The following is a 24,003-nucleotide window of genomic DNA, read 5'->3' on the forward strand; positions in this document are numbered from 1 at the left end:
GACCTTTCGAATCCTCAGTTCTTTTCGGTCCTGAGAAGTCCTCCTTTATACTACAGAGACCGCGGGATTTCATGAGGGGGTGGAGGGGAAGGCATGTATGCGGAGGGTTGAAATTTGTAGCCAATGAGGAGACAAGGTTGCAGAATATATTTTAGCCACCCTCATCTCCCCGTTTGCAGGCGGTATTTAAATAAAAAATAGTGAACGTTGATTCTGTATTTATTGACTCCCTGATGCCAATGAAACCCACGGAGGTGAAAGAAGACGAAAATAAATTTCATTTTCACGTGGGTCAAGGGTCAGGGTGAAAGTCGATTTTCGACAAAATTGAATTATTTCGCCAAGTGGAAGTTAATTCTGTATTTTCTAAAGATTCTGATGCTAATGAAACCCCCGGAGGCGTGACAAATGTCGAAATAAATTTTTTTTTTCACCCGGAGCCAAAGGGCCAGATTTTCGGTTTTTCCAGGGGGAACGTCGACTGTCGCCAAAATCGAATTTTTTAGCCGGGTGAACGTTGATTCCAACTATTTAAGCGACGGGCTGTTCAGAACTCTCAAAAGTATGTGGAAAAAGTGAAAAATGAAAAAAAATTTTTTTTCATTTTTTCAAAGGGTCAGATTTTCCGTTTTTCCAGGGGGAACGTCGACTGTCGCCAAAATCGAATTTTTTAGCCGGGTGAACGTTGATTCCAACTATTTAAGCGACAGGCTATTCAGAACTCTCAAAAGTATGTGGAAAAAGTGAAAACAGAAAAAAAAAATGTTTTCACCGGGGGCCGAAGTATCACATCTTGGATTTTTCCAGGGGGAAAGTCGACTTTCGCCAAAATCGAATTTTTCAGCCGGGTGAACGTTGATTCCAACTATTTAAGCGACAGGCTATTCAGAACTCTCAAAAGTATGTGGAAAAAGTGAAAAATGAAAAAAAATTTTTTTCATATTTTCAAAGGGTCAGATTTTCCGTTTTTCCAGGGGGAACGTCGACTTTCGTCAAAATCGAACTTAACCCTCTTTCGTGAACTTCGGACTAACTCCCTATTTAGCCTACGGAGTGCGAACGACCAATTACGCAACAGCTGACACTTGAGCTCGACCTTGAGCCTCAAATTGGGCGGCAAATAGAACTCCAACTTGAGTCACATTTTGACCCCCAGGGGCCGGATCTCGAGGTCACTCCGACCGTCTATTCTTTTTCATGAAGTTGATTGACAATTGATAGTTGTTTTGATTTTTAACTTTTTATTCGCCTTGCGATTGGTTGATGGATCAATCAACGATTTCCATGACTACGAGGATGTTATTGTGCGTTACAGCCCACACCTGAAGGTGGTCGCGCGCGACAGCGCGCATGGTTGCCTAGTGTTGCAAAAAGCCCCTTAAAGTATTCCGCGATATAAATTTGTACCGATGAAAAGTGACATTTGAAGATGAAGCAGCATTTCAATTCAATTGATATTACCCTGTGCCCATTGTAATCATTTATTACTCAATTCAATTCACAAAAAATTTGTTTGTGGATGAAAGACCGTGCCAAATTTTACGGTAATAACAGAAGCTGCATTCATCGTAATTGATGATAATTACATTCTATGGGGAAAATTCCACTGTTCGAGTACTCTTCGAGCAAAATTTCAAAGTACTCTTGAGTGCCCTTGCGATTCAACCCCAGGAGTGGAATTTTCATGACATTAATCTCTGCTTCATATTTTCGTCTGAAGATGGCTACCAACAGGTTAAACCGTGATGTAGTGGGCCCTCTACAATATTGCAGTTGCATATTTCAATAAAAGTGACAGTCCATCGGACTCAACGTCTCTTGAGCGAGAGCGTTGAAGCGTTGTGATTGGAGCTCCTTCGAGCCAGTGGTACCAGCTCCTGAGGGAAAAAAAACTACCGACGATGTTGCCACTTTTTCGCATAGATTAATATTTTTTCATTTATAAAAAAAAACGATCTGATAACCATTCAATGCGTAGAACAGATACAAATAAATTTGATTAGCTCCAAAAATAATTTTTATCCGGAGATACTCCCTAATATTGCCTAAATTTTGAATCCGAATAGGAAAAATTTATTTGTTCAGCGATTGGTTGTCTGCAGGAAAACAATAGGAACCCCTTCCTCTCACCTCCTACATTTCCTCCTCGCCCGATTATCCTTAAATTTCAAAAAATTTCTAACAGTGTACAGGCGGTTACTCTGTTAACAACCTCTCGCTCGCCAGAGCCTTCCGTTAAAAAATTCGGTTCCACTTGAGATCGAACTCACAATCTTTCGCACACTAGACTTGCGTCTAGCCAACTCGGCCACCGACTTTGGTACAACTTCAAATTCCGCTTTATTTTCGAGTTCATGAATTATGCGATCACTTTTATGTATTCACTCAAGGAACTAGTTTCTACGTGAAGAGCAAATTACCGCTGAAACTTTTGAGGTTTCGTCATATTCCCAAGCAATAACTGCACAACTTTGATAATTAATATCTCTCAAATTAAACGACTAAAATCCATGAAAACGCGACTCATGTAGAAGAACTGAGGCCAATGTTTGTTTCACAGAGATCATCGATCGTTTGTTTTACATACGGTGACGATAATTTTCCTTTTTTTGTTCTTATTGTTTTAAGGGATTGAGACAAGTAAACAATACTGATATCTGTGTCACGAGTTAAGTGTGTCCCTCCTAATTCTAAACAGTTATCAGAAAGACGGTTTTGCATGGTCGGAGAAGATGGAGTGCGTGATGCACTTCGTAGTTTGCGTGTTTAAAGGCACTAACCCTAAATATTAACACACGTTGGTTACTGTAGCAAGCGAATTTTGCCGCATTATGCCGCTACCACTCCCACACCTCGATCTATGTGGTCATTTCGAGGTACGCGGTCCATTATTATACGCGAATTATTGAATCTCATTTATCGTATCATCATGATTGTTGGCTTTCCTCGGACATGGGGATCCATTTTAGAGAACATAACGCCATTTCATTGGTTTTTTTTTATTGATGCTTTAAAGATTCTATGCCGGGTTCATTTGCAAATACATCTGCATTTTATCTTCACATACTAAATTATAGAACAATGATAATCATATACAGGGTGACGTCAGCACCTTGTTTACAAATTTCCGATCGATATAGAATAGAAAAAATTGCAGGCGGCTGCATCTTCGATACAGCGGTAATTGTAGGTGGATACGTTCATGGTCTTTCCTTCTTTCTCGAATTTCCTAGAAACTAATTGCAGTCGCTCGAATTTTCTAGAAACTCCCTGAATTTCCTCGAAATGTCTAGAATTTTCTTGAAAATGACCCCCCATATTGAAACCATAGGCGTATCCACATCAAAGTCGGGAATTCAATGGCATAAAAATTACTAAATTCCCATAATGGACTTTCAAATGGCGAACATTAGAATTTTTCAATACTTCAGCCAATTACATTGCGATTGACTACCGCCATGATTGGAAACGATGACACATTTGGCAATAGGACTTGATATGATAGTTAATATCGCTCTTCATGTTGATAAAATTATCGGTTCATGGCTGCAATGAACATTGCTCGAACTATCGCACAGAATGGCGCTCCAATATCGCGCGCAAAATCATCGCAGTAAATATCACCATAATTGTGATACCATCGCCATTTTCAATCATGGCGGCATGGCGGTAGATTACTATGATGCTATTTGGTAATTGAAAAATTCAAACGCTCACTATTCAAAAATTTATTGTCGTAATTCCATAATTCTTATGCCATTGAATTACTGATTTTTTATTCTATATTTCCTCACAATTTGTAAACAAGGTGTTCACGTCACCCTGTATGTAGATCACACTCTTTCAAGAAGACTATCAGTGCTGTCAATCCTCTCGGGTCTAAACAGATAAGAATTGGACTGACGTGAACTAGAAATTCGTTCCAATTCTTCAATTTTTCCAGTAGTTTTTTTCCTTTGATCGTCGAATCTGGAGCACTCGAAGAAAACATGGTTAAGGTCTTCATTGGAGTGGCCACAGGAGCATTTCTTTGAGTCGATTATGTGAATACATTGTATTGAACTGGCTGTATTCACAAGGCTTACTCTTGCCCTACTGACCCACACAATTTGCTCTCGTTTGACTTATTCCAAAAATTGAAAAAAAATATCCCCCTATAAAAATTGGTCCATTAATCCCGAGTTTTTCCATTTCAGGAAGTCTCCAATAAAGTTTATCACTCAAATCTTTCGATAAAAATTTGTCGCAAAAATGGAAACCGTAAATAATGATAAGCCACCTCTACTCAAATTTTTAGTACCAGCGTGTACATCCCCTGAAGGCGATCATAAAGAAAAAAGAAAGTTGTGGAGCTGAACAAAAGCTCGATAGTCCAAAAAAATAGGTGGATGAGGAAAATGTTTGGGAAGAAAACGTGGCTATCTCCGCTGGCCTAGTTGGTGATGGGACACGGGGTATTGGCACAAGGGGTTATACATTTATTCGGTTGTTATTTACCCCTTTGGCCGTGAACGTGTATCATTTTTACGAGGGGAGAGTGTGGGCCGAGAGGGAATCGCGTGAAATATTGGTAAGCGCGCTGTGCCGAGAGATAAAACGATTCATAAAACAGACATCGATTTCATATTTACCTTTTGTGTCTGTTTATATAGAATACGACTATATACATATGGATATAGTGGGGATCAGGCCAGAATTCTTGGAGCGAGGATTTTACGCCTGAGAAATATGCATTTCCTTATCGAGCCCTTCACGACCTCGTCAATGCCCAAAGTAATATCCATAATATTGAAGTAACAATTCAGTAGATTCTCATGAAAAATTCAGCTAGATAACGCTGGATATAATCTGAGGCCTGTTTGGTCGTTGCGCCCAAGGAAAAAGGTATTGATTCAAGTAGTTCTCGACTTGATTTTGGGAGTGAAATGGGAATATTGACCGGTCACGCGAGGCGATAGCATTGCCCAATAATATCTGTTTATACCGATAGAAGGATTCATTTATAGTTGACAAACCTATTCGTTCAAGTGCTGCAAGGTCTATTTCTTAATAAACAATTAACGGAAAGTTCCATCGCGACAACTCATGATTTGTTATTCATTAACAAATGTTGGATTCGTCTCAATCATTTCTGTCAACTGAATCATTGGTTAACTATTAAGAAATAATCATTTGGCCACTTTCGACTCTAACATTTGTTAATAGTTAACTTTGTTTACTATGAATAAATCATTCTATCAATGTACGAATTATTGTAACAGATAAATTCAATAAAAAGGGGCGGATTTATCTATCTATTTAATTAGTACAGGTGAAATTGAATTTATCTGTTCCGGATTTGAATAACACATTCATTTATTTCATCAACATGGAAGAGCACAGATAAATTAAACAGAAAAATTATTTTATAAAGATTTAATGGATTATTTAATAGACACTACTTCGTTATTCTCAGTATCCGTAGTTATATCCTTTGGAAAATTATAGATGGTAAACTATCATCTTTAATTGATGCGGCACTAGTCAACGTGTTAGGGTTATACTTCTTAGTCCCTAGTCTTAGTCCTAGTCCTTAGGCTTCCCTAGGTTTCTTGCTCTGCCAACCTTTTATCTGACCGCTGCGAAGATTGATGACTGATACTCTCCACCACTCTGTTTTATCTTTTATACCTTTTCCGAAAAATGGTGGGGAAACCTCGAGAAGTGGGGAGGCCCGAGCACTCTCAGTGCCATCTTTATGCTAATCCTAACCAGTAACTATCGTTTATTGACCTTGCGTCACCTCTAGATGGCGGTACTGCAAAGTCCTGTTACGCTAGTTTTGACTTATTTAAAATAGTGTGACTGTTACTCCATCAATCCGAATTTTGGGCTTTCTGTAAGCCGAAAATTGGTTTATTTAAAGAAGAAACGTCTCAAGCCATTAGCTGCGTCGTAGAAATCGAACTGATACTTGATTTAAGGCAGATTGATACACGATTCATATCGAATTGAATCGAGACGCTGAATCTACATAAATTGAATCGGTCCCAACTGAATCCAGTCACTATTTTTTAAATCAGTAGTGAAGCTGTAAACCGGGTTAAGTCGATTTTTACTATTGGCTAGTTTTTGACGAATATCTCGGAATCTGAAAGAGATAGAAAGATTTTTGTCATAACCTTTTTTGTAGAGCCAATAGAGCGTTATAAAAAAAGTCATAAGAAAAATTTTGCTATCTCTCTTAGATTCCGAGATATTCAGCAAAAACTAGCTAATAGTCAAAATCGACTTGACTCGGTTTACCGCTTCACTACTGAAATGAGACTTCATTCGGACCGAAATAAGTCGATTCTCCAAATGGTTCAGACCAGCCCGTTTCAAGTCCAATGCCTCAACTCGATACTCAAATTTTTTTTGTTAAACTTCACTGATAGAAAGTATTAGTTATTGTTAACGAATGGATTTGGTTGGAGACGAGGGTCTATTCAATCCCACCAAATGTTCATTCGTTAATAGTTAACAAATGCATATTTGAGAAGGCTTGTTTGACTCGATTTTCACTGTTTAAGTGAACCATTCGTTAATAGTTAACAAATGCATATTTGAGAAGGCTTGTTTGACTCGATTTTCACTGTTTAAGTGAACCATTCGTTAATAGTTAACAAATGCATATTTGAGAAGGCTTGTTTGACTCGATTTTCACTGTTTAAGTGAACCATTCGTTAATAGTTAACGAATCTCGTTTGGAATAAATGAATCAGTCTATCAGTGTTGGCCTAATATTGCGAAAGAAAAGCCTTCTCCCCTCAATATTATATCAACATCGCTAGTTATCTCATTACTTAATGTAATATCCATGACATGAAAAAGTTGACATCAAACATTTTCTTATTGTTTCAGAGTGGACGTTAGAAACAAAGCACTGAACGACGCTCAACATTCCTCCGATACCGGTGTCTTCGGTCCTCGAGCTTTCTTCAGAACCACAATGACTCGGACAGCAGTACTAGTCGTCGACAACGTTAAACGTCACGACGCCGCAATCTATAGATGCCGGGTAGACTTCCGCCAGGGCCAATCCCGGAGTATTCGCTACAATCTATCAGTTGTTGGTAAGTAATTAAATTCAGATCCCACAAGAACCTAGACTCCTGAATGGTAGCATGCTGAAAGGTGGATTTTAATCAGTCGTGTTCTGGGTTGAAAATTTCGAGTAAATAAGGATTATGGAAGGGGTAAAAGGGGGTGAGAGTCAACAAGAGTAAATTTGAAACTAGGTAAACTGCAAGTTCGATTTTTCGCTGGGCGCTGAGGGATAAGTAGAAGCCAACTTTGACGGCTCGGTTTCGTTATGTTCGTTCACTCGCACGCGAGTACTTTTTGCTGGAGAAGTCAAACTTTTCGTGCGGATGAATGAACATGGAAAAAATGGTCCTCAATTGGAAATAATAGTTCTGAATTTAGGAACTGCGAAATCGTGTCTTTTCGGCGGTATTAGTGGGGAGACAGGGAAACTCCGGCGGACATTGACAAGATGATGAACCGTTTGGCTTCAGACATATGTTAAGTGTGTGAAGCCATTTTTTTAATAACGTCTCAATTTCTTCAGTAAAATATGGTTTTGAAGATTGATGTTGAAATATGGGGCGCTATTGCTATGATTGTGCAGTAGAACGGAAATTCTAGAAGACCAATTAAGGTCTAAATTGGTTAACGTTTTAAGCTGAAGTGAGTTATTTCTTTCAATCCGGAATCCAAAACTGTTGAAAATTGATGCATACCCACTCTTTCCTAGAAATACTTTCTGAAAATCTTGGGCCTCTCTCCAAGCGTCCACCGAATATTTCCATTCCGAAGATCCTTTCATGCAAAAATATTTTATTACGGTTTTATGAGTTCCGAAAACTCCGAGACCCAAATCGTTTTATTATCCTTCAGTCCCAAATCCATTGGAATCGTTTAATTGCCTTCAGTACCTGGGGCACCCAATCCTTCACTTTCCTAATAGCTTTTACTGTAAACCCTCTCCAGTGAAAGGGGGGGGGGGAGGTAAGGGAAAAATACCTACCTTCCCCTTACCTCCCGGTTACGCGGTACCTTTCCCTTACCTTTCCAGCTTTCAAGGCTCTCAAGCCTCATCCCTTGCCTCAATTACCCAATCAACTAGCTTGGGCCCTTCTCCCTCCAGTCATTCCAACCCCTACTATTCACCCTCAGAGGATTTTAACTGAAAATTCTCTGTACTCCAACTTACGGTCTTTCGTGTAAAAAGTCAAAATAATGAAAAAAAATTGGAAAATTCATGAGAGAAATTCCTGAGTATGCTGCATCATTTAGAATTCTTGCACATTTTTTTCTGATCTCAGCCTCAAGAAAAAAAAATGAAATTTGGATGTTTTTATAACCCGTTCAGCTATAACCTCTGACGTTACCCCGCTCTCAATTAGGGAAATTTCCACGGCACCCAAAAAAATAATGGACTATTGAGAAAAAACTAGTGGGTGATACATCAAATCTTTCGTAAGAATATGGATAAATTTCAGATTTTCTTCAGATTTCATAAGAAAGTTATTTGAACAAATGATTCGGAAAATTACGAGCTTCGGGGAAATTACGCATTCACGCGCAGGCGCGCGATTCGAATGTCAGTGAGCATCATGGGAAAAGTATGGGTTGGACCATAGAACTGAGAGAGAGAGAAAAGACTCGACAGGTTTACCAACTCGAGACACATTTTAATATTTTTTTTTTGCGGCCTCGGAGTCCCTTTTTCGGGTCCCATTCGGCACTCTATCCAACCCTATGCATGCGGCTGTGGATTCTACACTGTACCGCATTCGCACTTCTATAGAACATAGAAGTAGCATGGGGAAACCACAGAAAACCCATGCCGGTACAGGCGGTTCCTCTATTAGCAACCTCCCGCTCGCCGGAGCCTTCCGTTGAAAAATTCGGTTCCACGGGGAATCGAACTCACAACCTTTCGCACACTAGACTTGTGTCTAATCCACTCGGCCACCGACGTCGGTGCATATTAATATTATTTCAATAATTAGAAAAACATTCAATTAAAATTATTTGACACCCGTAGGTGTTGAGAAAAAAATCAATTAATCTGATAAATAAAATCAATATACAAAAAGTGTTCAAATGAACACTTAAATAGTTACTTGGAAATTGGAAAATTTGATGCTCAGCGATTGAATCAGGGCTCGAGGAGAATTACACTCCCCTTCCATTTCACCCCCCCCCCCCTTCAGTGATCTACACACGAAACACCTTAATCATAATTATTCGAACAGTCTAACGAGTAATATCTATTCAGCAAGATATTAAAAACATCTCAAATTGTACTTGTATTTAGTCTTACAATAAAGATTTCGTGTTTAAATTCAAGAAAATTTATTTCTCAATTCGGAAGCCAACAAAATTCTTGAAAACTGAATTCTCAAAGGAATTAATTTTCGAAAAAATTCATAAAATGAACAGATTTTCAAATGATTTCATAAATCGACAGATGGATTAATTCGCTAAATATGATTCAGTAGTTAATTATGTGAAAAACGTCGATCAATGAAAAATAATTTCATTCTCCCAATAAAGCTACTCTTTCAATTCAATTTCGATGATAAGTTTGTGTTGATATGAAATAGCCATTATCAAAACTCCACAAAGGTCAAACACAGCGGCGGTATTCCAAATGAAAGGGTAAAAAAAGCAAACAAAAAAGGTTGTGGTTGCGTTAGCCCGCCTCAGACAAGAGACGGTATTTTCATCAGAGAAGATTGGTTTCCTGGAACTTGCCAGATTACGTCTCCGACGCTCGTCCGGTAGTCGCGCGACTCTCCTTCTTTCATACTATACTCCTCTCTGTTGAGAGGGACACAACGCAGTGGCCCGTACATACCTCCAGTCTCCACGTCCAACGTCTTTATTGTGGCCACCGATTGTCTCTCGTTACACAGGCCCTCGGAATCAAGTAAATACCGAGTGGAGGTACTGGGAAAAATTCCTAATTGCATCCTTCTTTCTTAGTATTTTGTATGGAACGTCAGAGATATGTTTCAGAGACACTGGGGAATTCTAGAATTGAGAATTATTTGAATATTTGAATTGAGTTCTTTCTCTCTATAGTCAAGGTGAAATGGAATGACAAAAATTATCTCCATGTTATTTCATCACGGAAAAAAACATACGTGAATGGAATATACTTGAAAATATACTTGAATCAAGTATATTTTCCAGTATATTTTCGAGTATATTATATATTTGATCCAAGTATATTATTCTTGATTCGAGTATAAAATATAAATAAGGATTACACCCAAAAAAAAAAACACGTAAATTGGAGACTTAAATGCGATCTCAAATTCAGACTTATAGCAGTCTCAAACTGAGACTTATGGAAGTGTTAAACGGAGATTTTCACAAATCTTAAATTGAGTTCTGAAACTCTCGACTTGTGAAGTCTCAAGTTAAGACTTTCAAATATCTCAAGGAGACTTCTAAAAGTCTCACTTGAAAGCTCAAGTTTATATTGAGCTGAAAGTTTATATTGAGCTTTTCAAGTGAAGACTTGAAAAGCTCAATATAAACCCTCTGAAAGTCTCAATTTGAGACGTTTGAATCTCAAGTTGAGATTTGAAAGTCTCAAGTGACGACTTTCAGAAGGCTCCAATTGATATTTTCAGTTTTCAAATTAGAACTTCAAATTGAATTCTCAAATTAAGACTTGAAAAATTCTATTTAATCCTTTCGAAAGCTTCAATTCAAGTTTTTGAAATGTCAAAATAAGGATTTTTTCAGTATTTCACATATCTGATGGACAACTGATTAATATTAGTATTTTTCATCACTAAACCAAAAGAAACTCATCTTTTGGCGAATATGATTTTGCAATTATGTGAGTTAGAAAAGGTTTATACAATCAAATCACAAACAATATTTTTTATCACGACGACCGTAGGCAGGGACGCGTAGTGTCCGTGAAGCCCTGCCTTGCGGCCGAAATGACCAAAAACAGTTTTTACTGATCAATCTTTTATTCCAGCTTAATTTGAATTTCCACTCGGGTGTCTCGCTCCCAGTTTACATCACCCTCACGGAGTAACTCCTCATGAAACCCGTCTGTGATGGCTATGTAATTTTCCTCGTGTCTTCCAAACAAATAGAACAAAACTCAAACCATAAAAAGAACAGAAAAACGGCAAAATGTAGAAAAAGTTATTTCTTCCTGCAATTTATGGAAATGCTGTCCCCATAAACCCTTACACCTGCATTATTTAATGTAAATGGGAAAAAACTAAAATAGAAGATTAAAGGTACGAGGATTTTTGTCCTATCAAGATATGAGGGCGAAGTCACGGAATAGAAAAATGTCGCGAGAAAAATTGATCCATTCGAAATTGTTCCATTCTCTCTCGTCTTCCCTCCCCCTCTCCATCTCTGCCATTGTTCAAATATCTCCAATATTGGCATATGCATCAAATACCAGTATCGTGGAATCATACATGAATCAAATAAAAGTTCTTTTTTCAACGATATACCAACTGTGTGATTCGATGCAACGTGACATACCTTCGAGTACCAGGAATATGTCTGATAACAAAAAGTCAATAGATTCAACTTATTCCATCTAATGCTATCAAGGATAATACATTCGTCGAGAGTGAAGATAGAAAGAAATCTAGAGTCGAATGAAGAAGTATTATTTGAAGTATTCAATTCTTTTTGTATTCAATGGAAAATAATGAGGGTTACCGCGATAGAGTGAAAATCATTCCGCGTTACAATTAAAAGAATAGAGTCAGATCTGCCAGGATAAGGTCTAGTGAAGGGAACTCGTTGAGAAATTAATGAGAATTAATAAATGGAATGAAGTTAATCTTTCAGTGCTTTATAAATGAACTCGGAAGAAACTTCTTTCATTTTTCTAGAAATTAGAAGTTTGGAATTTCCATTAAATAACGAGGAATACTCAAATAATAGTATATTATTAGGGGGCCACGCCCCCTGCTCGTTCCGCTCACCAACTCCCATATGAACCCCATAATCCTTATTCTGACTCTTGTGACCCTTATGGCCCTTAACCTGACCCTCACGACCCTCAATCTGACTCTTATTCTGATCCTCATGACCGTTTATCTGACCCCTGTGACCCTTAAGCTCATCCTCGTGATCCGTATTCTACTCCCGTGACCCTTAATCTCCCACTCGTGACCCTTATTCTGACCCTCATGACTCTGATTTTGAACCTCGTGACCTTTATCCTGACCCTTGTGATCCTTATTTCAACCCTCATGACCCTTAATCTGACTCCTGTGACCGTTAATCTGATCCTCGTGACCCTTATTCTAATCCTCGTGACCTTTAATCTCACCGTCGCGACCCTTATTCTAAGCCTCATGTCTTATTCTGACCCTCGTGACCCTTATTCTGACCCTCATGACCATTATTTGGATTCTCGAGACCCTTATTTTGACCCTTACGATACTTATTCTGACCCTCATGACCATTATTTGGATCCTTGAGACCCTTATTTTGACCCTTGTGACCCTGAATTGTGGAGTCTTAATTTCGAATACTAAATTTTTATCACGAGGAGTCGATTTGGATTTTTATAACATAGAGAGATGTCATCAGGCGATAAAAATATTCGCCTTCGGCTCGGATTATATAGTCACATTCGTCAGATAACTTATCGCTGTGTGTCATAAATAATATTTCGCTCTACGTCCGGACTCCTGAGTTTCATCGTTTCATCAACCGCAGGACGACTAAAAATGTCAGAGAAAATTCAAATTTGAATGTGTAAATTAAATTTCCTTTTAGTCACAAAAATATCTCATGAATTCCAGAGAAGTTTTCATTTCCCTCTGAATATTTCATTAAACCCCTGCATTCTTACCAGGACAAGGTCATCAACCTCGTGTATTATCTATTCGAAACATACAGAGTGTAGAGAAGTGTACAGTGAACGCAAGAGCGTTAGCCCTCAGCAGTGAGAGTGATGTCCCCTCGGCTTTTCATGGAAAGGGGTTAGAGTTAAAAAGCCGTGCGGCTATTGGCTAACAAACCATATACCTCTTTCCGCCTTCTCGACGCGGTCGAGTCGTCACACAAGCGGTTGTGTGAAACCAAAGGGGACGAATACACCAGAACACGACTGGAGAGAACAGAACAAGTGATGTCCCCCCCACAGGCGATCACCCACGCTTGTGGACTAGCACTTGTCAATTGTTATTCAGCGGTTCACTCTCTCTCGCGTCGTCGTAAGTAGAAAACTAACCGTGACGAAGGACAAACAATGAGGGAGGCGCTCTCAAAATGAACATGTTTATTCCCTGAATTCTGCACTGAGGAAAAGGGAACTAGTTCTCAAACAAGTCTTGTTTGAACCACAAAATCGCAAATTGAAAATTACCGGGGAAAGAAAAAATTCTGGTTGAATTTTAAAGTCTCAAACATGATCATGATGATGTCTGCTGCACTGCGAAAACTAATGTCTGAATTTCAGACACTTTTGTAGACACTTTTTAAACACTTTTGAGAGATTAAAATGTGTCTGGATCAATCGAGATATTTCAATTTCAGACACCAAGATGTCTGAAATTTTCAGACATCAGTTAGATTTTCAGACACTTTTAAAGATTCAGACGTTTTTTTCCATTTGCCATTTTAAATTCAGATGATTATCAGACACCTAGTTTTTGCAGTGGATGAGTCACCTTTTCAGACATGAGAAATATCTAAAAAATTAATGTTTGAATGGACTTTGCCGTCTGAATCAGGTGAAATCTCGTAATAGTGAAATGTTTGAATCGCTCATAAATAACTGAATTTCAGACACAGAAAATATCTGAAAATAAATACCTGAAATTTCTCAGACACAAAAAATGTCTACCATCATTTGCAGACAGAAACGGTGATTGAAGTTTTCAGACATCAGTCAGATTTTCAGACACTTTTAAAGATTCAGACGTTTTTTACCATCTGACATCTTAAATTCAGATAGCTGTCAGACACCTGGTTTTTGTAGTGTGTCCATAACAACTAAACTGCCTTTTCAGGATGAAAATATCCCCAATAGAGGAAAGTCTATCAAGAAATATTTTGTTATTAAGTATTAGGTAATGACTTCATCCAAGGGAAATTGATAGTTGCTCCACGTCGAATTGATACTTGATTCAAGAATTCATAAGGAAAAGAAAGTTGTGATTTTTAGGGTGCCATCCCCGATGTTTAGGGATTCGTGTAGGGATAGTGAAATTCAACGAATGTGTAATTCTAAAATGCATACGAGGACGATTCTAAAATTCAACACATGCTAAAGGTACCGTGAGAGGAAGTGGTGCCTCACGTATGAAAAAATCGTACAGAAATTTAATCGTATAGGTGGCTAGAGGCGGTGAGGGAGTAAATCAGAGCGGTAGGGGCCTCCCCTATCGCTTCAGTTGGATTTTTCTACTGATGAGACAATTTGGGAATGAGTCAGTATTGGAGAAGGATAATTAGAGCGAAAATAAAAATGGATGCACCTCGATATTGATACCCAAAGTTCATATGACCTGAATCTGAATGTTCATTATTTTTCAACAATAGTATCTCCAATCAAGCAAACCACACCATCATAAAAATAATAATAAATGGAATAATATTGAATAATAATATTGAATCGGCTAGAGTCAATGTTGACTCTTTATATTAACTCAACATATCCAGTTTCCCTCATTGTCCTGGAAAATTGATACGTTTCAAATTATTTACCATTTTTATCATCGGTTATTCGATCTTTATTACGAAGAATTCCTCACCATGAATCATAAAACAATGAAAAAAAAAGATCGTCAAACAAGAATGAAAAAACAAGGAGGAACAGAAAATTCGAGGTGAAAGAAGAGATTGGAAAAAGCGCTTGAGAGAGAATCACATGAATTTATGGTGGGCATAAATCGAAAAAACGCCTCGCTCCGGAGGCTACGATAATTTCGAAGTTGACCCCCCTTTTCCTTGGTGGACCCTTCTCACACAATCCTACAGTTGCCTGGTGGGATCCCCCCCCCCCTTTCGCAATGTGTGTAGGCCAAGTGCACCCTTCCATAACGCCGTATACAGAGATTTTTATATAACTGGGTCTTCGGGATGTGTCATAAATCGAGAGGGGGATCGAAATAGAGTTTGGAGAGGGAGAAATGGAATCAAAATCCAATTTATCCAATACGTTCTCTTAATCCAGCATTCAATGCTCTGTTTAAAAGGAAAAGGAGGAACAAAGTCATGGAAAGAGTAAATAATTTTTCGACAGTTGATAATGGAAGCTTAGAGGGAAAGTTCACCAAGTTCGTAAAGGGGAATTTTCAATTTTATTGGCGATTTTAGAGCATTTCCGATGGCATGAGGTAACCGAAATCATGTTCAATCGAAAGAACAGAAAATTTCCGTCGAAAATACCTGTTGAAGACCTGAAAATGTACTCTTGTCTCTTCTAAAACAAAAAATACATTCAGAAATGTTTTAACCGGAAAAATTGACTTTTGGTACTTGCTAAAAATTAATTTAAAAAAATTAAATACAATTTTTTAAGGTATTTTGAATGTCAAGACTCAATAATTTTATCGACTCATGGAATTCACCATTAGATTTATTTATGTTATTTTATTTCTATTTCCATCTTCACAATTAGATTAATTTAATTTTATCCATTTCTATTGTTATTGTATACATAGTTTTTCCTTAATTCACAAGTTACAATATTGAATAGAGAGGAATTATGTTAAACATCAATAAAGTGATTTTTTTTTGTGATCAAAACAAGCTCACGAAACAAAAGTCATTCGAAATCTCATTCAGGTAATAGAAAAATCTCTCCATGTATTGCCGAAAATTTTAAAAGTATATTTTGCCTTTCATAGGATAAAAGGATATCGGTACTACTCATTCCTATGGTTATTAATATAAAATTATTATTATGAAAAGGAAATGAAAGAAGAAACAGAAAGGGACAATCGGCTAGAAAATGGAGAAAATTTGTTTTTCTTAATTTTTGTCGATGGAAACTTGGTATCACTGTTTTTTCTTCGAAAATGAGCGAGATATGAATATTTTGGAATTTTATGGTTTCACGTTAACAAGAAGAAATGAAAAAAGTATGAAGAAAGTAGACGGGAAGAAATAAAAAAAAAATTTTTTTCAATTTCTCCGAAAAGTTTTAAAATCAGTATATTTCTTCTAATAATGGAAGAATACCCATAAATTTTATGTCTATTCCTGTCTTTTGATAGAATGAATAGATTAAATGATAGAAATTGAGAATTGGAGACTACAAATTTTATCGGATTATTATAATGTAATCATTGCAAATGATATTTTCGAATTATTGATGAAAATCTTTACAAAATAGAATTGAATATTCCGTTCCGATGGATCAATAATTGAAGAGAAAACTCGTCAACATGAACTCGGAAAAAATTAACAGCCTCTTTAACAGGAATATTGAGCTATATATTTGGCGACAGAAACTTTGAACCCGGGATAAAACACGGTGAGAATAATTCAACGATAAAACGAAGAAGACGCCCATCGCCTTGGCAGAGTACCAGGAAGTTTGGAATTATTAATTAATCAGGCGTTCTCCCCCAGCGTCAAGTATTAACTACCCGAGACTTTTGATCGTCGATCTTCAGAAATTTCGTGATACAGACTCACTCTATTCACTTTACTCACCTAAAATCTTTGTACTCCGTCGTCTTCTCAGTAGACTGGAAACCTGCAGACCCAGTGAATCTAGACATTCACGCTTACTGCATATGAGGTTCCACACTTTACACTTTGGATTGTGGTAGTTTGCGCAAAGGCAAGACGTTAAGTATTCTCTTGATCTTTCACGCACTTGGTTAACACCTTTTACACTTGCACTTGTGAAGGGGTGCTTAGGACTCTCGACCTTTATTTGTCGACAACCGCATCCACTGCGGTCTCGGCTTCTGGCCGGGATATATGTCTCGACACCTTGGCTACTGGCGCAAACATCCGCACTGAGGGCGTAACAAAATGATGGTGGTGAAGTTTGCGAATTATTTTGTTGGGTCGGACTTAATTCACATTTGTTTCAGAATTTTTCACGACTCTTTCTATTGAGACATTTTCTGTAGGTGACACGTCTAAACTCCACGGCGTCATTTCAGCACAACACGTCAATTCAACATTTTCATTTTCTACCAAAACTATTTCATCATTCGGTTTTTCCATCATATTCAATTTCAACATCAATTTATTTGAATATATAATTTTATTTTTCACAAAAAACACATCTAAGTATATTATTAAGTGAATGTGGTTATATACATTTGATCAGCGCGAGTGAGTATATTCCATGGGTTTATCATTTGGGTTGGGTTGGTTTCGTTTGTTTTTTCGTATTGGTGTCTCTATATTTATATTTCAAATGTAAATGGGTTGGATGCTATGAAGATAGCTGGGAGTTTTATTGTCTTTTCCTTTGGATGGCCAATGGTGATATTTTCGATGTGTTTGTTGACATCCAGAGTACATGTAATGGTGTTTTTGTTTGATTTGTGTTGATTATTATGCATGTTTAAATTGTGTTGTGATGAGTTTGATTGTGTTGACTTTGTTGGTGTTGAATTTGTTGTGTGTTGAATTGACGTGTTGAGTTTGTTTTGTGAGATATAGACATGGAACCTTTCTGTAGGAATTTTTCGAAAGGGATTTTGCAAGTTTTTCCCACTTCATTTCTGGGTAAAATTACACAAGTGTGACTTGGTTTCAATTTATAATTCAAAGGGAGACTACTGTGAGTTTTTCAAAATCGCGGGGTACTGAAATGACATTTCTCATACATTGAAGATTGATTATATATGGTTCTAGGTGAATTCATCCCAGATTATTCATCCCAAAACAAATCAATCCTACGACAATTTCATCCCAAACATCCAATTCCAATGGAATTTTTCACGGTCACAACAATAATTCAGGGAAAGAAAAATATTGACTTTTTTTACAGGAAAAAAGCACTAAACACAACATCTAAATCAATCAGATACTTCACGATTCCCTCCTGATATTGTTTACACAACCGATCAACGGATTAACAGGAAACATTGCAAAAGAAACGGCCAAATCATTCTTATCCATCTCAACTAACATTCGCCAGATAGGCCACAAGTAATAGACCACAGCATCGAATTCATCGAAACTATCGTGAGATAAATTTGTTTTGGGATGAAATTGTTTGAGATGAATTATCATGGGATTAATTTGTGGGATGAATTATCCTGGGAAGAATTAACCGAATACCATTATATATGTCTAAAATGAATGATTAGTGCAAACAAATCAATTGTTTATTGTTCGTTTGGCCCGCAGACGCTTAAAATGTTAAAAATACTCCAGGGCCTCCAATTTTTAAGCTACAGAGGGTTTTTTTTCAAATTTTTTGGAAAGATGTGTACAAGAACAATTCAGTAGCGAAGTACTAAAAGGAAAACTTTTTTTCGAACTTCATAATATTATTATTACGATTTAAAAATTAATATTTCGTTGATTCACGCAAAAATTTTCACTTTTTTAAAAATGCACCATCTCCTTTTACCACTTCGCTACTGAATTACGCATTAGTTTTTTTAAATTCAACTCCTACACAGCTAATTTTTTTTTAATAAAAAATTGCACCATTCATGTGAAATTGTCTAAAAAGTGTTTCTGACAGAATCAAGAATACATTTTTAATATTTTAACCCTAGTCTGCTCACGAAACGTGACCCTGCGACTTCAGTCATTTCCTCGGGGATTCCCCGCCTTATTTAGGCTTATGCGTTGCCAAATTCAGTCTACCCGGTCGAGGTGCGTTTAACGAGTTTCCGGCAGCATCGCGTCATGGGCGATTTCATTTAACATGGAAAAAAATAATTCATCTGTCCGAAATAATTGGGTTTCTTTCGAAATGTTAGGAAATATGTGGTTCTAAAAACTAATATAATTTTTTAGACACTTCAATTGACAAAGTCAATTTTTTTTTTAATTTTTCCAGTCAGCCAGTTAATTGTAATTAAATAAAAACGACGCGCGGCGGTGTTTCCCTCATAGGGTGACCAATCTAGGGTTAAGGATAATTATTTCACATGAATGGCGCAAATTTTAATATTAAACAAACGAAATTAATTGTGTCGGAGTGGAATTTCAAAAACTAATTTGTAATTATTATTACACACATTTTGTCAAAAAATTTGAATGACAAAAACCTCTGTAGATCAAAAATTGGAGGGCCTGTAATAGTTTTTTAATATTTTACGTGTGTGCACTAATTATTCGTTTTTAGACATCTATAATCGATCTTCAATGCATGAAAAATCGACTTTTAAAACTCATAGTAGTTTCCCCTTAATATCGTCACCGTATGGTCAAAGGGATGTAAGTGCCAAAAACCCTCTTTTTGAAATGCATAAGGGCGTATATCCCATTTCAATGGTTTTTCAATTTTTCGTCCAATTTTGAAACAAAAATGTATTAACAAAAATGGGAACTAGGATATCAATCAAGAGACTACAATTGACGTACTAGATATGCCCCTTTGATTCTGTTCTATTCTTGATCGCTCAATATGAAAAATGCAATTTCTTTGAAGAAAAAAATTCATGAACGATTTGGTCCTAAATTGTATTTAAATTTACAACATTGAAACTTAGAATTTAGCTACTATTCCAATTCCAAAGAATTTCTGGCAGTGGATCTGATAAGAATGTGCGGAATATCGTGAATTTATTGCATAAATTTCAAAGCAATGTCAATAAAAAAAACCGCGAAGCCATTTAACGTCAGATTTTCGCCAATAATAGAAATTAATCGACATTTTCCACATCAACTCTCGAGAAAATATTCATGACCTGAAACTCTACTCAAATTGAATGTTTCGTAACGATCAATAATGAGGTTCAGAAGGAAAAAAATTATAAAAGGAAACTCGAGGCAATTCTCTTTGTGCCGACGTTTCGAGCTCACTACTAGCTGTTCTTCATCCTGGAAATTTATTCAATCAAATATCCATCTGGCGTCAAGGATTTGGCAGACTTAATGAAATTACCAATTCGAATACAATTTAACTATTTGAAAGGCGTACATCCCCATGACTTCTACTGCCAAACTCATTTTCTTTGTGGATCACTCTATTGACCGTTATAACTGAGGAGAAATGAAGGAGAAAATGTTGATTGATTATATGGTTGATTGGATTAATTCAAGTAGTAAATGTTCGATAATTATAGCGCCACCCATTAGTCGTGCAGCTAAAAAATAGAGTTTTCAGGATTAGAACCTGAGTCGCTCGCATATCAGACTAGATTCCGTCATAATCCCAATGGCTGATTAAAAATATTTCCTTACACACAAAAGCAGTTAACTGCATTGAACAATTTTGACATTATTTTCAAATTAATCATCAATAATCAAATTTGAAAGATTGGAGACTATTGTGGGTGTTCGACGGCAAATTTCGTCAGCTACAATGCGACAATTTTATTTTTTCGATTGGATGAGGAAGGTCAGAGAAATGTATGATTAAACGATGGATAGCACATCTGCAATTTTTAATAATTAATTACAAATCGCGCCGGAAAAATTAAACATAAACATTTTCAAGTATTAATCAGGAGAGTTTCAATTATCAGTCACTATGATTTCATCCCCTGAAGCTCAACTTTCCGTTCAAAATCTATTTTAACTGGACTATTACTTTCTCCATTCATTCGAGATGTCGTCAGGGATATTGCCCATGTTTCTTTTTTCGAAGGAAAAAGATATAAAAAATAATGTAAAACTGAATAAATAGACCGGTTTATTCATGACCGGCTACAATTCAACGCCGAGAGGGAGATCAAATTTATGACCCCCAGAATGTGAACTTTCTCGAACTTTGAATTGATCTTTGCATTCGGTACGTGTGGATAGGTCTGGCTTATTGAGTGAATCGCTGTGTGGCCAGTTTCAATCGTCAAATATATGCTTTCCGCCGACTTTTCGGTGAGTACGAAATCACACTAGGTCCGACCTTACACAGAAGAGATTTTAATATGTGCTGGTCATATATCTCGAGTTCTTTTTTTTTCGTTGTGAGTAAACTTCTTCAGTGGGAGCAGACGGCGTCAGACGTTACCGCAGACAAACTCGATCTACTCCCGTCTCTGGTGCTTTAGCACCCTCTGATATTTCTCCCAAGATTTTTTCATTTTTTCCCCATTTTTTGACTTTTTACGCGAAATACCTTAAGGAGGCACTATACTGAGAGATAAATCTGAAGTTCGATTTACAATAAGAAAATAGTTGAGGCATTTTGGTGAACGATACTATTTTTTTTGTATGCGGCACATAACATTATAGTAACTTCACAAGCGTAATTTTGGCAAATTAAAATGCAGTTAAAGTCTAACCAAAGTTCAAAAGTAAACACGACAAATCTATCGCGAGGAGAACTATAAAATAGTTGCAATGACTACATTCCATTGTAGTAGTTACATCTCCGGCCATAGTTACCATAACCCATGAAAAATTGTTGAGGACTTTTTGACTATAATTCGATGGTGATGGATTATAGTCAGAAGAATTATATTTTTCTCTCAGTGTACTATGGGTTTTAAAAGTCGCGGGCGATTGGAGTGAGATTTATTTATTCATTTATTTATTTCAAATACCTGCTCCGCAGGGAACTCCCTATAACAGGAGGGGACATAATTAGTCTAAAATATAAATATAAATAAAAAGAACATAGAAGTTTTGTGTTGCCAGTGCTTATTAGTGAGTTGCTTAAGTTCATCAATTATTATAATTAAATTGCCAATCTACTAAACTTGTCGACGTCCAGAAAAAAGCTTCGAAGCTACGGAGCGTTTATAAGAAAATAATAGACTGATTTACAATTGTACTTGAATCCTTGGATAATATATCTCGATCTAGTCTAGAAAAAATACGAAAAAATTACCAATGATGCAGCATTTTCTCATATTTCTCCCAAGAATTTTTCTTTTTTTGTTCATTATTTTGACTTTTTACACAAAACAACTTAAGGAGGACGTAGAGACTACAATGAGTTTTAAAAGTCGCGAGCGATTGGAGTGAGATTTCTCATACATTGAAGATCGATTATATATGTCGAAAAACTAATTATTCATTTTTAAAGATATATAATCAATCTTCAATGTATAAGAAATCGCATTCCAATAGCCCGCGACTTTTGAAACTCATAGTAGTCTCCCCTTAATGAAATACACTTCAAAATGTTTCGAGATTCCCTGACATTTCCTCAAATATTATACTTCTGAGTTATTGATCATAAAGCGAAGTTCATTTTCCCGCCCTCATGATTACGCGGGTTTAAAGATCAAAGGGACCCTTCCGTGATTAATTTCTCATAATTATAATGAAAACCGTTGATGGAAAATATTTAGAGAGAGAGCAGTCGGCGGAATGATGGATTAGTCTCAACAGATTAACGATGTACTGTGTGCTCAACAATTTTCAGCGTCATAATTAAAATCTTTGTCTTTGATTTTCTCATTTTTTCTCCTCTCATCTTTGCATAAATACACAAGAGTAGAACGAAAACTCATTGGGAAACTTTCTCCGCATTTTTGTTTCAGGATTTCCTTTTATCAAGATTTCCTTTACCTTTCAATCAGACCTCTAGTACTCTTTTTCTTTAATCAAGGAGAGAATAACTGGGTAAAGGGGAAACGCTTTTAGGAAATGTAAAAACTTGTGAGGATTCTGTGAATGCCCTTTCGCGGAACTTCACTTACATTTGTTCTGTTTCTGCATTAAATGAAAGGCTGAGAATTGCTAATGAAATTGCAGAGATCAGATTCCAAGCATCACGCACGTGAGGATATAAGTTGAGAGGTAACTTTTTAGGTTTGGAAAAGCCAAGGGCTTATATGGGATTTTTACAGAGGAAATCAGCCTAGATGATGAGGAATAACAGACACGGAGAAAAGAATCGGAGAATATTCAGTACATTTTCACATTTTCACCTTAAATAGGAAAAAAAGTGCGAGATTAATGGTGAACTTTACTCCGTTGGCCTGGAAAAATTTACTAAACGTGAGGGTGATTTGTACTTAAACTAAAATTTACCCTGCATCCTATCAAAAATTATCACAGTGAACGTGAATAATTGCACCACTTCTTCGCATAATTTTTCTGTAACGGAGAATTATTTTTCCGTACTGACCTTCACTTTTCCCAGTCCGAGGATTGGTATTGACCCTTCCCCGAACTGGCAAAAGTGAAAGTCACTACGGAAAAATTTCGTTCGCGCCTAGTGCCACTCGGGTTTTCACATCGTGCGAACACTCATCGAAAACCCTAGTGGCACTCGACGCGAAACCGAATCCGTTTAGTAAAAATTCCCTTCCGTCTACACTTAAAAATTTTCAGCTGAATTTTCCCTGCCAAATTCCGGAAATTTTTATCGTATTCAAGTTCCACTGAAATTTCAGGAAATCTTGTCATTGAAAAATCATAAATTCCACTGATTTTCGGTTAAAATGATCTGGGAATCAATAAAATACTTGATTTTTCAGTTCAATTACTCCGCGAAAATTCCGAAACATCAGGAAAATTCAGGGAAAAATTGAAAATTCATGTAATTTTGTTTAGACAACAGAAGCAGTTCAGTTATGTAAATTGTTGAATTTTCGTTTTCCTGCCGCGAAAAAATGGGACTTTACTTGAATTTTCAGAGAAACTTGAAATTACATTGACGTTGTCCCCTTAAATCGAATTCCAAGTCTTTTTTCGGAAAATTCCGCTGAATTTTTTCAACAGTATTCATGATTTTTTCAAATTTTTCTCACGCAATTTAGTTTACAAATTTGATGATTGAAAATGGTTGAAGCTATAGTTTGATCTGTATCAAACCGTAAAAGATACCTGGATATTACATTATGAGAGAAATAATTAAGAAAAAAATGCGTCCCGTGATATTCTATTTGTTTTTCCCTCTCGGACGGAGTT

The 24,003-nt window shown here is 36.8% G+C and overlaps 1 protein-coding gene across 1 annotated transcript in view; it reads left to right on the forward strand.

Annotated features, from left to right (window-relative positions):
* Positions 1–24,003, forward strand: part of LOC107035956 (hemicentin-1) — a 222,807-nt gene that overhangs the window by 92,377 nt on the left and 106,427 nt on the right. Inside the window, exon 3 of the mRNA XM_015253624.2 lies at positions 6,883–7,094. Coding sequence (XP_015109110.2) covers positions 6,883–7,094 — 212 coding nt within the window. The remainder of the gene's footprint in view (positions 1–6,882; positions 7,095–24,003) is intronic.

Source organism: Diachasma alloeum, unplaced genomic scaffold (assembly GCF_001412515.2).
Source record: "Diachasma alloeum isolate Michigan unplaced genomic scaffold, Dall2.0 Dall_scaffold_00203, whole genome shotgun sequence".
NCBI classification, from domain to species: Eukaryota; Metazoa; Arthropoda; class Insecta; order Hymenoptera; family Braconidae; genus Diachasma; species Diachasma alloeum.